The 18,339-nt window shown below is 42.8% G+C and overlaps 1 protein-coding gene across 2 annotated transcripts in view; it reads right to left on the reverse strand.

Annotated features, from left to right (window-relative positions):
* Positions 1-18,339, reverse strand: part of MCUB (mitochondrial calcium uniporter dominant negative subunit beta) — a 79,810-nt gene that overhangs the window by 52,741 nt on the left and 8,730 nt on the right. The window contains exon 2 of one of the 2 annotated variants that reach the window (XM_075565118.1): positions 9,101-9,184. The exons of the other annotated variant lie outside the window; for it this stretch is intronic. Coding sequence (XP_075421233.1) covers positions 9,101-9,184 — 84 coding nt within the window. The remainder of the gene's footprint in view (positions 1-9,100; positions 9,185-18,339) is intronic. 2 annotated transcript variants of the gene reach the window in all.

Consider the following 18,339-nt stretch of genomic DNA (forward strand, 5'->3'; position numbering starts at 1 on the left):
CGGTCGGCAAGCAGTGTTCGCGCATGCACAGTTGGCGCTCGCCAGCAAGACAAAAAAAACGGGAAAGCGCAAAAAAACATTTGCTGCTGCGCCACCTTGTCTTGCCTGCCTCGGTGCTCGCTCCCCCTCACCCCCTACATTGTAGCTGCGTCAAATGACGTCACATGACCCTGCGGCGTCGACGCCGCTTCTGAGTCATGGCAAGTAGAGAGTAGCAGAGGCCTCACGCAGTCCCCTAGAATTTTATTTGCCTTAGGGAAGAGCGCGGGGCCTCTGCAACCGCCGCGCCCCCCCAGAAAAATATCCCGCCCCGCAGTTTGCACACCCCTGAACTATATGACATTATTAAAACTTTCTTTCAGTAGCCAAAAGGCCTGAATGTGTGGAAGACTGAAGACCTCTTGCCATACCTCTTGTAAAGCTTAGAAAGACCAAATTAGCAGTCATACAGTAGATCAGGGGTGCACAAACTGTTTTGTCTGCCCCCCACCCTCTTTACCTTTTCTCTGGCGGTTCCTGATGTAAGCCATGGCAACTGGACATCATGTGACTTTGCGGCATCATTTGCCATGGTAACGCGTCACCAGAAGACGCCGGAGACAAGGTAAGGTACTTAGAGGAATCGCGCGCTCCCCTGACATTTAATTTAAATATTATGGGGAAGAGTGCAGGGTCTCTGTAAACACCGCACACACCCCCTCCCAAACCCCCCCAGAACCGGCGGCTTTCTCAGAGGAAGAAAAAATTGGATAAGTAAATGACACAAACAAAATGGATTGTTGCTAAATATGTCGATCACTTTATGAATTTTTCTTGTACAAAGAGTTTGGTAGCTGTAAAAGGCTTATTTTCCCAACCCCCCCCCCCCCCCAAAAGGTGCATGTGGAGTGTACTTACTGTAATTTTGCACTTGGCTTTTCTTCAGTAACAGTGTGTGCCTTCTCAGTACATTCGCTATGTCTGCCCCTCTAAAATCTTAGCTGTCTCAGTGGTAACTCGTTTCTTTTGAAAAATCAGCAGAGTCTGATCGACTTATTCTGTAAAAGTCTTTCACACAGTAGTTGGATTCAGGCTGTGAAACAAAAACAAAAGTAGCATCTGGTTGTTTCTTGGGCCAGGATACATCAAGCTCCAGGAAGTAAAAAAATATATAAGCAGTAATATCGACAAAAAAAAAGTGTTATTTTTATAGTGCAATATATGCATCGCTAAAAATAACACATATTTTACCCTGACTGATAAAAATATCAGGACTGGCATCAAAATGACTAAATACCTCAGTTTTAGTCCCGATATTTATCAGAACTGCGGTAACCCCAATAAATACAGCATTATTTTTTATCAATTACTGCAGGCTGGCATTAGCTCTATCCTGTTTATGTATATAATGGGTACAAGAGCGGTATCACCGCAATAACCGCATCAGCAGAAAATTAAATTGCAGTAATAATGCGGAATTTGAACACCAAGCCCAGATCTTGTCAAAAAGATTTAGTGACAAGAGGGTACGGTAGAAAAGCAATCAAGGCAGCATAAAAAACGGGCAGAGTATACATCAAGAAAAGACTTATTAAAAAATAAAACACCAAGCCCTGAAAATAAAGTCATATGCTCCATTGGTAGCTGTGTCAGTGGAATCAAGCAAGGGACATCTTTAAACACCACTGGCATATCCTCAAAAGCAGATCAGGACATCACACAGGCTATACAGGAATTTCCATCTATGGTCAGCAGGAGAGCTAGAAGCTTGAGGGATACTTTGGTTCATAGCCATTATAAAGAAGCACCGGCAACTCAATGGTTAGCAACAAAACCAATGGGCACTGTCACGTGTCAAAGGTGCAAAGCTTGTAAATTTGTGAAAACAGGAAAGAAATTCCATAACAGCAATGACTCCAAGGATTACGAGGTGCGGAAATTCATCAACTGCCTCACAGCAGGAGTCATCTACTTGGGTATCTGCATCTGTGGGAACTAGTATGTCGGGAAGACAAGAAGACCTTTTAAAACAACGGATCTTAGAACACATTGGGAGCACCCGTAACAAAATGGATACCCCTGTGGCCCCCGACATGTTAACTTAGTCCATGACGGCGATGCTGATGCCATAAAGTTTATGGGCATAGACCAGCACTCAGCGGGCATCAGGAAAGGGAACTGGGACGAGGAATTGCTAAAAAAGGAAGCAAGATGGATTTACACTTTAAAAATCCAGTCACCGGGTGGCCGTAATGAAGGATTCATGTATACACCATTCATCTGACCGTGTTACCGTTCCCACATACCGGTTACCTGGGTTCTGTGATCATCATTACACATCTGTCTCTTGCCAATCTGCATATTATCCTGCAGGTAGACACAGATGTTCCTGTCTAATATAACAATTTTATATATATATTTTTTAACAAAACGGTGGGTTACTGGAATCCACCTACAGTATACACCTAGGTAAAACAGGTGTACTAAGGCAATATATTTACCCCTATATTCATTTGGGATAGCTGCCATTAATATCCTGGACACATTTTGAGTCGACCTGTCCACTACAGCTCTGGGTTCACATCAGTTTAATATTCACTACCAAATGGTCTACTGTTAGACACCCCTGACCTCTACTGTAAGGCACATACTTAGCAGGTCACCAGTAGTTCCACCTCTAGGTATTTATCAACTCACAACAGAGGACACGACTGTGAGTCGAGGTCTACACAACCCCCTCTGCTGGTTATACACAGGACAGCACACTGTGCCTTGCAAGGCTCACGTCATAGGTCAATTAACAAAGCATTAGCATATGAGCTATATATAGCTGTACATTGCCCATCATTCCCCCCTCCCCACAAGCCTTGAAAAAGCGATTCAACGTGAAACGCGTGTGTCGGCAACGGGTGCACACACAGGAGTTCTTTGCTTACAGCTGGGAACTAGCCAACATCATTCGAGTCGGCTCCTGCTCGCGTGAATTAGCTCTTATGAATACTTCTGCATTATTAGTTTGAAGGTCTAAGGGCGCATATAGGGATTTATCATCCCGTACCTCTTGCAGCAAGTGTTCACATGCATATGTGCCTGGACTCACTATACTACTGCTGGATGTTTGCAGGGTCTGTACACCGCAGCATGAGTCTAAAAGGCAACAGGACGCACAGGCAGGTTACTCTAGGGTACAGGAGGCTGTTTATGAGCGCTTGCACCCGATATTGCTAGATCGGGAGTACAGCAGCTCGCCTGGGGTCATTATAGCTTACTCCCATTACACACTACCGCTCCTGTACACCAGCCTGCAAGCTATATGTCTTTACATACAGCATTAGGCACCCTCCAGCCGTAGCTTGTAACCATAGACCATCACATAAGGGTACTTGCAGGTCACCACCATACTGTACACTAAGCACCAACTCACCATATATTTAGTATAGGTGCTTCACACTTGTATTCTATGGCTGTGTGTACCTGGTAGACATATCTCGTCCTGATCTTATGCGGGTCACCACACCATATGGTGTTAACCCTACATTTATTTTACCATTAGCAGGTTCCAGTTAGGCAGACCTGGTAAAGGTTCCCAAAACAGAATCCACCTTCTCTCGTTTTGGAACATGCTGCAACAGTTGGGTACTGGTTAAGGTATCATATTGTATTCTTATCATAAGAACCGTGGACATTTAGTACCACTTTGTGAGGTTCGAGCACACTTTCCAGATACAGCAAGTGAAGGGATTTACTTACCCCTTCACCCTTCACCCTTCTACGTATTTTGGACTCTTACTCTAAGGGCTGTTATATACAGCATGCGGCCGTGCATGCCTATGCGAACATGTGTGCACGTGCCGCATGCTTTTCGTAAGTATACTGTGCTGAGTAAGTATTCAGTGTTGAGTGTGTATGTGTATGTGTGTATGTGTGTATGTGTGTATGTGTGTACGTGTGTACGTGTGTATGTATATGTGTGTATGTATATGTATATGTGTGTGTATGTATGTGTGTGTATATGTATATATGTATATATGTGTGTTTATGTATATATGTGTGTGTATGAATATGTGTGTGTGTATGAATGTGTGTATGTGTGTATGTGTGTGTGTATGAATATGTGTATGTATGTTTGTATATGTGTATGTATGTGTGTGTTTATGTGTAATTTATTTAAAAAAAACATGGGTAAAAATAAAATATTTATTACATTTGTGCAGACACAATAACACACACACACACACACACACACACCGCCGGTAGCGGCGCGAAAAGATGATTTTCCTCATCTTCGCCGCTGTCTGTCGGCTCCCCTCTCCCTGCCGTGCGCGCGCACAGCCCTTGTATAGAAAGGCTGACTAACGCCAGCCAACTAAAATTCCGCGCGCGCCCGGCACTATAGAACGTGCCTAAGGTCTCCACTACAGGATACACATTAATGTTTAATGATCGTTTTAACAACCTTTATTTTAAGTGGATATTAAAACAATTTATTTGTTTTTAAGATCACAATACATCCAGGTTATGATTGAGTGCCCTTACTAGGTTACATTTTCTTTGTGTTCATAATCATATGTATATAATGGCCAATATATACATAGGCAAGATATCCTAAACCAACATGGTGTAGGTGATACAAATAAAACACATTACAGTACAAATTAACCTCTTAGTAGCCCCTAAGTGGGCGACTAGTCACGGTTTACCTATACAAGATTCAAGCAACATAGGATCGAGGGCTTCGGGTGAAATTGAGGATCCCATGTAGCAGGACACGGGTGGCCTTCGATTACAAATAACTCTTTGGATTATTTATTATGGCTTCGATTTTTGGGTCTTGGTATAGGCCATTGTGCCTTGGATTATTTTGAATGGCTTTGGGTTTGTTTAGGCTAGGGATGTGCAAACTTCTCCCCGTGCGCACCCCCGCCTGCTCTCCTCGGCGCCTCTCTTCCTCCCCCCCGCTCGACCCCGGCATCAAATGACGCGCAAGGTCAAGTGAAGTCATTTGACACCGGGTTACCAGGACGACGAGTCGCTGGAAAGGAAGTTAAGTGTGTTATAGGGGCCTCGCGAGGTCCCCCAGAATTTAATTTGCGCGCCGCTGGTTTAGGCCATGAGGTTTTTGATTATTTGTAGTGGCTTGGGGAATTGGGGGGGGGGAGGAGGGTGAAGACACAGGGTCATGGATTCGCTATTATGGGGTTTTTGTTTTTTTATGATTGGATATCAACCTTATATTGGATTGGTTCCAGGAGGTTTATGCACCGAGGACGGCCTTCATCCAGGGTGGATTATTTCTGGGCTGGGTAGCCGGATTTACTGTCCTCGTGACCACGAGATGACAGTCACGTCAGCATTTTGATGCTCGGCTACGGTCAGCCGGCATTATTATTTGTGCGGTTATATATGTTAGTGCACTTCAGTGATGTGGGATTTGGCCGCAATAATGACAACTTGCCTACACAATCTACTGCATAGACAAAGCGTGCACACAGTACCCTCCTCCCCCAGTCCCGGCTTATAAAAAAGGTGTCAACCTGAGACTGTTGCTGTAATTCACGACTCTGTTGCGGTCACCACATCCAATCCACAAAACTCAAATAATTGCTGGGGACTTAGACTTCATCAGGGAGCTTATAGGCAGGGTAAGTTGAGACATTGGATACAGGGGATGAGAGGGCTGGTGAGTTTCAGAATGCAATAGAGCAGCTTTACCAAACGGTGACGCCCTTTTGCTACCGCCTTAGGGGCGATACAGGTGTTCTGTCCCAGAGATTCCTTTGCGGAAATGAAAAAGCAGCATGGCAAAACACAGTACCTCCAGTCAGACATGCAGAAGTGGTGTGTGGGGCTCATTAACTCCAGGTGGTCTGAAGTGGCTCGTTCTCATGCCGTTAACCCCTTCCATGCTGGCTTGGTGGACAGGGGCAGTGAAGGCATATTGGGGACGTCATAGGCAATAGTTAAGGATTTATGTTATACAGAAGCACTTTACTGCAAAAAGATTCTGCAATAAATAATACTGCTCAAAACAGAAAACAAGTGGGATCAGAAAAAAAGGGGGGGGGGGAGAGAAACAAAAGGCAATATTTAAACTACTGTCTCTTTGCAAATGTCAATCACATCAAAAGCCTTAATATGCCTAGCATTATAAGAAATTGACCTCTATAGAACTCCATTATTTCCGTGTATGAATGTGTGTAACACCATCCATGTACATAGTGCTTTCAGCAGTCATACACGTGACATAAAAGGAATAAGTTCTCTGACAGAAGTAGACATTAGCTAAAGGATTTATTAATACATCTACATAATGACGTGTGTCCGGGGTCTCGGCTCCCACAGTTGACCCATTGCATAAAACCTGTGGCTACGGTTTAGCAATTTACCGGTTGTACCCCTTCCCGTCTTTAGTGAAAGGGGTCCCAAGGTCTGTATCTTTAATCCATTAAAAAGAGAGACCCGGCATCATTTGTACACCACAAGCCATTTAGTAGATAAACACCCAACGTACATATAGATTAAATGTCAACAAAAAACACTAATTGTCTCTAGTGAAACTAGATAATGAGACAGTTCCTCTACTGATTGCCTCAAAACAATGCTTCAGTAAAGAGCCACGCTCTGCTCAAGTGAGAGACATTCAAGACAGCAGAATGTGGGAAGACATTTCAGCTGATTATTTCATCAGCTCAATGTGTACAAATAGTATTGGCAATGGTGGAAATCTAAATGGGCTTATTTTGGATGCAGATACTCAAATGTCCATTATGTATGTTGCTACATCCTATATTTTTCTCTGTATTGTTTCTTTTATAGTTTTAAATGTGTTTTTTTTTTTGTATCGGTGAAGCGCTTTGAGCCCCATTAGGAGAAAAAAGTGCTATACTGTATAAAGGAATAATAATAATAATAATAATACAATTGTAATCTTGGTTATCATTTTGGTCCAGATATCTTCTACTGATATTCCAGAGTACTTGCTGTTGGCTTTTTTATTTAGTTACTTCTAGGGCCAAGACATGTCGGGAGAAAATTTAATTTAAATTTCATTTTCTCCCTACATGTCTTAGGAACCACCAGTATAACCACGCGCCGGAGGACTCCTTTTCTTTCTTGATTGACACTGTGTGGAGGACTTTGAATCACCTCTATGAACTCTGGCAGCGGGACTTCTCTGTGTATTTATTGAATATCTGCATTTGAATCAACACACGGTTGGCGCCACTATATCCTTTTTCTCCCTACTTCTAGGGCCAAGTCTGAAAACCTGTTAAACAATATATGAAACAAATATTTACAGGGCTCTGGACATGGTCACGTCTAGATTACAGCTGCTACAAGAAGCGGCACCATGAGGAACCAGTAACCAACTGATGAGTCCAGAAAGTCAATACAGGGTCTGCAAGTGGGCCCATTGATTCAGTATCTTCTTTAAAGCAGGCTATGCTGTACAAGATGTGTTATGCTGCAAGCACCCGCTATAGGGAAACGTGTGTGTTGAATTAAACTGCTTTTGGTGGTTTTGGGACCTCTGAGGGAATGCAGATACACTCAGGAGTGTTCAAAATTGTGCCTCCAGCATGGCATGCATGAGTTATTGTATACCTCACGGAAATTGCAATATGCTGTATGAAGCCACATGGCACTGTACCTTTTAGTAAAAATGTGCAGACAATCATTCATACTGTACACGCTGGAATGGGTAACAGATGATTGCTACAGAATCCTTCAGGGCTATTAGAGCTTATTGGTATAATTACGGCCCTCAATAACAGTTTTCTAAAAGCTCACATAACTGTAGTTCCTGCCAACCTGATGTACAAAACGCAGGTACCGAGTGACCTAACTTCATGTCCAAAACATAACCTAGCAATGTCAGGCCACACACAGTTAATATTTATTGGCTTAATATATTCATTATGAAGCCAGGTTTATTCTACAGATTGCGGCAGAAAACCTAAAAACTGTCCATTTGACTACACATCTACGAGCTAAAATAAATTATCTCAATATATAAAACAATGTCACATAAGGCTTTTAAGCAAATAAAATATAAAAGTATAAACGTATGGGTATCGATGCCCAACAAAACTCGTCTCTATTAATATATAGAGAAAGGATACAAAGTACTCCACCGAATATCTCCCCACACACCAAAAGATTTATACTCCCTTAATTACCCAAAGCTACTCGAGGAAATTAGAAAAGATTTGGATACATGCAATAAATTAATCATTTCTTGGCTTGGTAGGATAATGTAAATCAAGAGGAGTCCTAGATCTATTTCAGACCACACCAATCAAACTTGCCCCCTCCTTCATTAAAAACGTACATGGCTACATTTCCACATTTATTTGGCAACACAAACATCCTAAAATAAGAGCCAAGACTCTAAACTGACAAAAATAAAATACATTTGCAGTTGGTCGCGGGATACCAGATTATCAGATGTACAATGTACCAACCAAACTCTCCAGTTTATTCGATTGGCATGCCAATGGAAAACATAGATTTTATTTTTTAATTAACCCATAATTCATATGTAAATAAAACGACCTAGAGGTCTATTAGATTCACAAGGAGATACGACCAGACATCAGTAAAGATCACCCTCAGATCCTAGAAATAATACAAATATGGGATAGATGCTCTACTAGTGATGTGCTCTCCACTTTTCGATCCAAACTCACACAAATAACTGGTAATCCAGAATTTAGGCCAGGTTTGTCGCAAAAAGATTCTGACAGATGGTTTACAGCCATGCTGTAAAGAATATCCGACATGTTCTTCCGTGATCAACTAAAACCGCTTTTAGAACAAAGAAAAATATGTATATTGGCCAAGTTATGGCGCTTTAACCAAATTAAGCACTTTATATCCACACAAATTGAATAAGATAATCTTACATCGCACACATTTGAGTCTATCTTTCTACACCTAAGCAGCAGCAGACATGGATTATCTGCAATATATCAAATGTACTAAGAAGAGCAGATATCGCAACAAGACATGGTTATACAAATACCTAGGAGGCAGAACTGGGAGAGCAATTGAAGAATTAAACAATATTTGGCATACAAGCAAATCCTCAACTTCAGCCAGGGTATCAGAGAAAACTTACAAAATACTGGTGGTATTTTACCCCATCTAGACAATCTCTTCTTCCCTGGAGGCTCAGATGTTGGACGGGTTGTTGAATGAGGGTCTATGAGGGATAGATAGGATAGATTAGATAGGATAGATAGGATAGATGTTATAGATAGATAGGATAGATGAGATAGATAGGATAGATGGGATGGATAGATGGGATAGATAGGATAGATAGATGGGATAGATAGGATAGATAGATGGGATAGATAGATGGGATAGATAGGATAGATGGATGGGATAGATAGGATAGATAGATAGATATAGTGGACTGCCTCCTTGTCAAACCATTTTAGGAAGAGGCAATTGCTAGAATTGAAAGAATAACTTCCATTGCCTTTCCTGAAGACCCCTAGATCGTTCTCCTCAAACGGAATATCAACTGTAAAAAATAATTAGTCTTACAAATCTCAAGACACGGCTAGATGTATAATTCCACTATTGTGGATGTAGAAGTCCACCCGAAAAGTAGAAATGTGGATCTCTAGGCTATGGGAGACATACACAATGGAAAAAAAAAACAACGTTAACCCTTAGCACACTGGTCCTGTGCAGAGGGGAGCAGCTCTTGGGGAGGCCCATGAGGCGTCTGCTTTTGGGGCGGTGCAGATGTACACTGAAGGTGTTCAGATTAAATGCATCTGTGAATACAAACTTCTTTGGTTTTGGTTTCGTCAAGGATCCTCTGAGAAGACCAAAACGTTGGTGAACAAAGCCAGATTTCTACCAGGAGATGGGATAACAGACTGCTCCTGAAGGCTGCTAGTTCCAAAAGGAAGCAGGCTTTCCCATCCAAGCAGGACCAAGCAATGGACTATACCAACACAGGTGATAGCAGGGGAGGATAGCCAAACCATATCAGGTTTGAGCAGAGGGATGTTGCCAAGGCTAGAGGCTGGGAGCAATGGGAAGGCTATATTTGTAACAAAGTTATGTGGTAAGTGCGTTCTAGCGCCGGATCCATATGGCACATATGATTACAAATCAGAATTGATCCAAGACACAGGTATAGGGTTTTGAATAATCTTGAAGCAACTTCCAAGTGGTATGGAATCCTTAAAGGGGCCAATATTCCTTGAAGGAACAGAGTAAGGGGTTTAAAACCCACTTCTCAGAACCTCATTGGGATAGTCCCTGGGTCCCTATTAAACCACAAGAATTATATAGTATTGTATGAAGATTTACTCACATCTCTGGAGTGTCCCCATCCCGGTGTTCTTTGTGAAGCGTGCTGATACTAATAGAGTGAAGATAAGCATCGAAGAGAATATAGCGCACAGCCAGGAGAGTGGGTCAAAAATCGGTATGAAAATAAATCTTTATTGGTCCATTAAAAACGGAGGTGAAAAAACCTCCTACATGTTTCGTGCGTATTGCACTTTATCAATGCACTCCTTGATAAAGTGCAATACGCATGAAACAAGTAGGTGGTTTTGTTCGCCTCCGTTTTTAATGGACCAATAAAGATTTATTTCCATCCCGATTTTTGACCCACTCTCCTGGCTGTGCGCTATATTCTCTTGGATGCTTACATTTGTAACAAACTTAGGCTGTGCTTATAATGCACGACACGGGAACAAACATATAGAGATTAAGGCGCTCGCGCAAACAGCATCCAGAAGCGCGATTTAAAAAAAAAATCTAAATTATTTTCCCTGCGTGACGGTCGCGTCACGTAAGCGGTTCAGCCAATGGGGCCAAACCGCTCCCGGCCACACCTGCGCCACGCCTCCCGATGCCTCCAGTGCAGGTGGCGCGCGCACTACCGGCTCTAGTATAAACAAGACTTTAGACTGAGGAGTGCTGGCAGCCTCAGAGCAGAGAAAATATACAACCTGGTTCCAAGACCAAGAGCATTAGAGAAGTTAGCAGAACAGTCACAGGATAACATAACAGAGCATTTCTGGGCATAGAGATCAGTACAGTGGCCAAGGAATCAAGACTGATCGGGTTGCAAAGCTAAAAAGGGTTCATCTTCAGCAGAAGATTGCAGAGAGCAACTTCAGCCGTAAACAGGCTACAGCACCGCATTAGGATCACAAGGGAGCTAAAGGATGACCTAGGGCAGGGTTGGCACACGCCGGGCCCCTCTGATGCAGGCACGCGCCGGAAATGCACACAGCAACTTCCAGCACACGCTGACATCACAAAGAGGCCTGGCGTGGGACACTGCAGGAGGCCGGCCAGCGCCCCGCGGCAACAAGAGGCCTGACCAGGAGCCGGTTGGGCCCTCCGCAGCCACCGGCAGGACAGTGAGGCTTAGAATGTCGGCAAGAAAATGGCACTTATAATAACTCACAGGGAGATTAAGGCAAAAGAAAGCAGTTGGCACAGACAAGATAGAGTGCATTTTACCAAGAAGCGACTAGACATATTCCTTAAGAATATCAAAGAGATCTTGCATGAAAAGACAAGAGCAGATGTAAGCACGGTCACAGTTTAGGGTGGGCGTGTCGGCCCCAAGTTAACCGGTCCCAGGTAGTGGGTTTTCCAGGTGGTAGAACTGCCACACTAGCCTTGCTCAGTGGTGTCGCCAAGGACAGGTAGAGCCCAGAGAAACCGATTGACATGCTGGCGGTGCCATCAGGCCTGCTTTGTCCACTCAACGCGTGGGAAAGCAGGACGCCAGCCGTACGGTTGGGACTAAGCTGCCACAAAGGGGGACATGGAGCCAAAGTATTCTAAGCAGCTAGCGGGCAGGGGAGTGAGCGCAGCCGATATGTGTCTAGCAAGGATCTCCTCCTTCGCTATAGGGGGGAGGAGTACGCTAGCCATTTAGGAGGTCCCCACTTTTGCCGCGTTGAGGCAACGGCCTAACGCATGAGGGCTAGTTGGCAGTCAGTTTAGGTTTTTTTTTTTTTTGTTTTTTTTTTTTTGAACAGATGTTAAAAAATAAAGCGGTGACCTGTTCTTTCTACTTAATGTGTTCCCTCCGTTATTAATTGTTGTGCGTTTATGGCAAAGGACGATCAGAGCGTCAAGCCTTAAAACTTCAATTGAGTTTTATATGGGATTATACGGATCTACTGACACACACACACCACACACACCACACACACACACACATTTCCTATGTGCAGACGTGTTTGAACATCCACTTACCATTACACACTGTTTAGTAACTGTTGGTTACCGAATGTCAGTCTTGAGAAAATGTTACCTGCAGGAAAACATCCCCTTGCATTTAATTACATTAAAAAAAAACAGTAGATCTGTGTATCCTCCACCTCTCTGTGGTCACCACGGAGACAAAGCCACAAGACAACAGAAATGCAAACGTCAGTGAAACTGCCTTGAGTAAATATTAGTTCTCCAGCAGGGCAGTTATAAATGTATAATTTATAGTGTCAGGTCAAATTAGTAACATCTTATTCAGTCACCTAAAATTATTTTACAACCAGAGCTTGGAAAAAAAAAAAAAAAATCATATAACTTACAAAGTGCCATCTATGTTGTGCGCAGTTTTAGTCTCCGTAATGGTTTAGTTGTATTTTCTGGCAGAGGCAATAGCACCAGAGAAGTTCAAGAACAATTATATCCCGGACATAAAGAACCATAAGATCAAAGGATTACAGGCCCATCCAGCAGAACAAACAAGAGAGTTCCTCAGATCAAATGACAGTGCACAGAGCTTTAGAAACCTCACAGGTCTCTTCTACATGTGCACTATGGCAAGATGTACAGTACAGTAAACACAAACAAAAGTCCTGTACAATTGTGATGATGAGGGGGTAACCACCAGGCTCTCAATAAAAAAGGTATTAATAAGCCCGTCTGGTTACCTCTGAAAGAATTTTCTGTGTTTTACCTTTCCAAGTGTGCCAGCAAGCAGAGATTGCTGGGCTATGAGTTTCAAGGGTGTGTTTTACAGAGAAAGTCTTGTCAGAATGTGTCTAGGTAGCGGGGTTCCAGAGTTGCTGGATACCCCTAGAATGTACCCGGGAATCAGGTCGGATTCTCAGATACATTGAGACACATTGCTCCGGCAAAATCTCCCCTTGAAAACGCTTGCGCGACTCACCGCTAGGATTCCCTGCTTCAGCACAGACCAGAAAGGTAAATAGGGCATAGGGATGTGTGGTATCCCTGAAGCGGTAAAGGGGTCCCTAGTATAAGGGGGGATGCCCAGTTAATGGCCTGATCACCCAGAACCTGGTATAGCGGTTCTTGGGGTACCCCAAACATAGATAAGGTTGCAAGGGTTTTAAAAGGCTAAGTCATGTTCAGTACATGGGGAATACGGCTAGTGAAAATGAACCTGCACGCTTTTTCATTCTATTCCCCAGAACCAAAAGACTTAGGAAAAGTATGTGTGAAAGTATATTTTATTATTAAAGTGTATAAAAGTACATACGCTTGTGCACGGTATATGAGCTGGGGACTTCAAGGTCCACGGTTCTGAGTCCATGTGGCTACCAAGCTTGGTGCCATCAAATCTGCTCGGGTCCCGAACATGAAAGCCTCAGAGGTTGCCACGGTGTTAAAGCCATTTGGGCAGCGGAGTTTGCCTCAAGTATTCATGTCCTGGAATTAATGGAAGTCATCGGACCACCATTTGCCCCAGCTCAGACTTTGAGAAGCCTAACTCCGTGGGTAGCTTCTGACTGACAAGTGGCAGATTCCAAATCCGAGCTTGCCAGGCTTAGACTGGCAGCGCACTGATAGGCTGGTAGGATTTTTCTCACGCTCGGATTGGCTGGAGTATTTCATGAATGAACTCTGAAATACTATAAGAATCCCTCAGCCAATCTGGACGAAAGATTCTAAGTGCCAAGACAGCAGCGGCAAATTCGAAATCACCAAAAAATGCTCTTGGAGAAATAGCAGCAAGCCGGCTTCAGAAATTTCAAGGCGAGAAAGTCTCACTTTTCGGGGCCAAGTTCTGAGAATAGACCGTAGTGGTCACGGCTGGGATTGCCAGCCGAAGAGAGTATCAGGACGATTGGTACTATCTCCGGAGCAGATACAGCGGTGGCGTCAGGAACTTCATGCTGATTTGAGTTCCAGGACAAGTCCAGGTCAACCTAAAGACTTTATTTTATGTGCCATTTCACCTAGGAAAGTCCAGTGTTGTAGTCCAGACCCCCCAGTAAGTGTGTTTTCTTCTGTATTTTGTAATCCACTGTGTGTACGTCTGTTTCTATGGAATAAATGACAATTTGTTTTACGATCTTGTTTTGCTCAGTGAATGATCCTGGTAAAAAGGTGTAAAATACCTGGTCTCCCATGAAAACAATAGAAGTTCACGGCAAGTCAGGGCTCTTCAACTAACAAATTGGAGTGGATGGGTCACAGGAGCTTTTTAATGTCAATTTTTATACATTTAAAAAAACTTAAAAACTATTAGACTTTAACATTTTGCCAGCATATATAACACCGGTACCAAACATCTTTAAATGACCTTAGTTTACAAGGGCATTTCAGTATATAAAAATTGTACTGCAATTAGCAGAAGCCTGAAGGACACACCATGGCTCTTCATGAACCATGTAGGGCCCAGAGGACGCTCAGGATTAGTATGGCTTCTGAGACGTTGCACTGCCATCTTTAACCTGATAGCATTATGTACAATATAATCCGAGTACTTCATATTGGCTTTTACACACTGGAGCTCCCGGGGCAACGTTTGCAAACCTGTTAATTAAACATAGCAGAATTGATTCATTTCAACAACTGTGTACAATAAGGCTATGGTGGCTAATAAGTGACAAAAGTCTGGATAACAGCTGCGACCAGCTTTACAATGACAAACCAGTAACCAAACTCACAATTATTTATTTATAAAATATTTTACCAGGAAGTAATACATTGAGAGTTACCTCTCGTTTTCAAGTATGTCCTGGGCACAGAGTAAAACAAATAGTACATGGTTCCAAGTACAGTTACATAAATGAACAGGGTATACATTATATACAAGACATTGCGTGCACAGTTAAAGAAAATGTATATTATGAGCGTATAAAACAGTTACAGACCAGGTTAAAATGTGAGACAGCCTTAGATTTGAAAGAACTTAAACTGGTGGTGGATGTGAGAGTCTCTGGTAGGTTGTTCCAGTTTTGGGGTGCACGGAAGGAGAAGGAGGAACGTCCGGATACTTTGTTGAGCCTTGGGACCATGAATAGTCTTTTGGAGTCTGATCTCAGGTGATAGGTGCTGCATGTGGTAGGGGTGAGGAGCTTGTTCAGGTAGCTGGGTAGCTTGCCCAGAAAGTATTTGAGGGTGAGACAGGAAAGGTGAACTTTGCGCCTAAACTCTAGTGATGACCAATCTAGTTCTTTGAGCATTTCCCAGTGATGTGTGTTGTAGTTGCATTGGAGAACAAAACAACAAATAGAATCGTAGAGGGTGTCAAGTTTGCCAAGGTGGGTTTGAGGAGCCGAGCCATATACTATGTCTCCATAGTCAATAATTGGCATTAGCATCTGCTGTGCATTACGCTTTCTGACCAGGAGACTTAGGGAGGATTTGTTCCTGTAAAGTACCCCTAGTTTGGCATAGGTCTTGGTTGTCAGGGTATCAATGTGCATCCCGAATGTTAAGTGGGAGTCAAACCATAAGCCCAGGTATTTAAAACTAGTGACAGGTGTTAGGGTGGTGTTAGCGTTAAGTGCACAAGGGCCAAACAGGATCTTTTAAAAAAACAATTAAAAAAACGTGCAATCAACTTACACCATATTTAATGTAACACTTAAAGATGGGCCAATGGTGTCAAAATTCAGATCGCTGGTCTATTTTTATAATAATTCGAACATACTTTCAAGATAAATAATGTAAGTGAAATTTTCGAAATTTGGTGCACTAACTATATTTGCTGTTTTCTGCAGATAAGACATTTTTCCCCACCCAGATTTTGTCGCTTTTAAAAAAACATTTTGCCAATATTTCATTTTTGCTAAACATTTTTTCAAGACCATTCATTTTCAAACTCCGGCGATTTCACAAATATTAAATAAAGAAATGCTCAAATTTGGTGTTTTCACAGCAAGGAAGAATTTGTGCGAAAGAAATTCGCTCGTCCCTATGAAAAATGGAACTGCCTTTTTGAAAACAAAATGTAACCATGTTTAAAGGAAAGACTGCTTCTTTGGAAACCAAGCACTAAACTCTTTTATTTGGGGTCAAGAAACATAAGGGATGAGGAGGGGCAATAAAAAGAATGTTTGGTTGACCTGTGGAATATATGCATATGTTTTATATTTTTACAATCCTTGTTAAACACTATGGACCTTATCTACTAAGCCTTCCTAAGCCATAATGCACAACTTGGTAAACATGGCCCATAGTGATAGGATAAAAAGGGAGAAGCTAAAGGAAATATATATTTATATGGCGCCAACATATTCCACAGCCCAGTACAACACGGGACAAGGACAAAACAAAACATAAAATGCAACATAAAACAATAGGCAATTTAACCCCTGCTCCGAGAAGCTCACAATCACAAAGATAGAATCGTTCCCACGTTTCTACTCAGTTGTGGATAATAAACTTTAAAAAAAACAATTGTTAAAGTGTTTCTTGTTACTGTCCCTGCGTCACACATTAAAGATATAGTTTTTCAATATAATTTCAGCTGCATTTCAATAAGCATAAGCCTAGCACGATTAGTCATTATCACGACTAAACCGGTTTCTTTTGGAGGTCTAAGTACCAGAGCTGGCGTGATATTAGAAGACATGGACGTTAAATCACTTGATATATTGGTCTTGGACGGAAAGCATGAGACCATGGTTGGCTATAGATATAAAACTCTAGCACAGGTACAATATATTTTTCTATTGTACCCTTGATTTCGAACTCATCCCATAGCATTTTTTTTTATAGGTATGGGACAGCTCTAACTCGTAAAATTATTTATTTTTCTTCAATTACATCTCCAAGGACTCCTAAATTCAACAACCCCAACTTCTCCAGGACCTAGATAACATGAACTGTAAAGCTTCGAAACAGGCAAGTATAGTAAGGGTTAAGGATTTTTTTAAATATCTTTTTAAAACTTTAATCAATCATTGAACCACTCTTATTTTCATGACAAGTATGGTTTATCTAATAAATGATTCTATCAATATCTGCAAGGAAGACCTGACGGGAGCCCAAGAGGTCTATCTGCTTCTGAAAACACTTAATCCCAAGTCTATATACAAAGACACAGTCTTTTTTTTTTTAATTAACTATTGCCTCCAGTAGATACTGTAAGAGACAAAAAACTCAATTTTACCAGACACTGGCAGGCAGATTTAGGATCCAATCTAGACTAGAAACTTGGGAGTTACATTTTTTTAAAGCACTGCTAAAAATTGCTCATTTCCTGCTGTAAGAGAAACAGCAGACACAGGGACGGGTCTTCTGTTGGCTATTACAATATTTTGGTGGACAGTCGGGGCGGATAGGTAGGAAGTATGGTAGGTAGGAAATGTATGTAGACACTTGGGCTACAACACAAAAAGGACTACAGGCATACCCCGCATTAACGTACGCAATGGGACCGGAGCATGTATGTAAAGCGAAATTGTACTTAAAGTGAAACACTACCATTTTTCCACTTATCGATGCATGTACTGTAATCGTCATATACGTGCATAACAGATGTAAATAACGCATTTGTAACAGGCTCTATAGTCTTCCCGCTTGCGCACAGCTTCGGTAACAGTGTCAGGAATCGGCGTTCTCCACGCTCCTCACACAGAGCACTCCCTCCCCGCAGGGAGCCCCTGGACACACAAAACAATCCTGCCTTACCGGCCTCCACGCTCCCCGCCCCTGCCGCGGGATCACTCCCCTCGGCGATTCCTCTGTACAGCGCCGCGCGCGCCCACGCCCTCCTGCACGCACACCTGCACCATCCACTGGCTCGGTTCACGCGCGTACACGAGTTACGGAGCACGCTCAGTCTGCACACTCTTATTCTCGTCCCCCGGACCTCAGGCTCCGCCCCCGCACACTGCGCGAGCATACTCAGGTTACCAACAAGACTCACCTGGCCTGTTATGCCTGCACCAATCTGCAGTGTCTCCCTGTAGCTCTTCCTGTCCCGCCTCCGTTCCTAATTGGACCTTCCTGCTTTATCTAGCTCCTCTCTGCTCTCAGTCTTTGCTCGACATAGTCTCTGCATGGAAGTACTTCTGGATTCTCTCAGTGGTTTCACAGGTTCTGACGCAGCTCGTACGACTACCCCCTCTGGCTCTCGATCTCGGCACTCCTTGGACAACG

This window comes from Ascaphus truei, chromosome 1, assembly GCF_040206685.1.
Source record: "Ascaphus truei isolate aAscTru1 chromosome 1, aAscTru1.hap1, whole genome shotgun sequence".
In the NCBI taxonomy this organism is placed as follows: domain Eukaryota; kingdom Metazoa; phylum Chordata; class Amphibia; order Anura; family Ascaphidae; genus Ascaphus; species Ascaphus truei.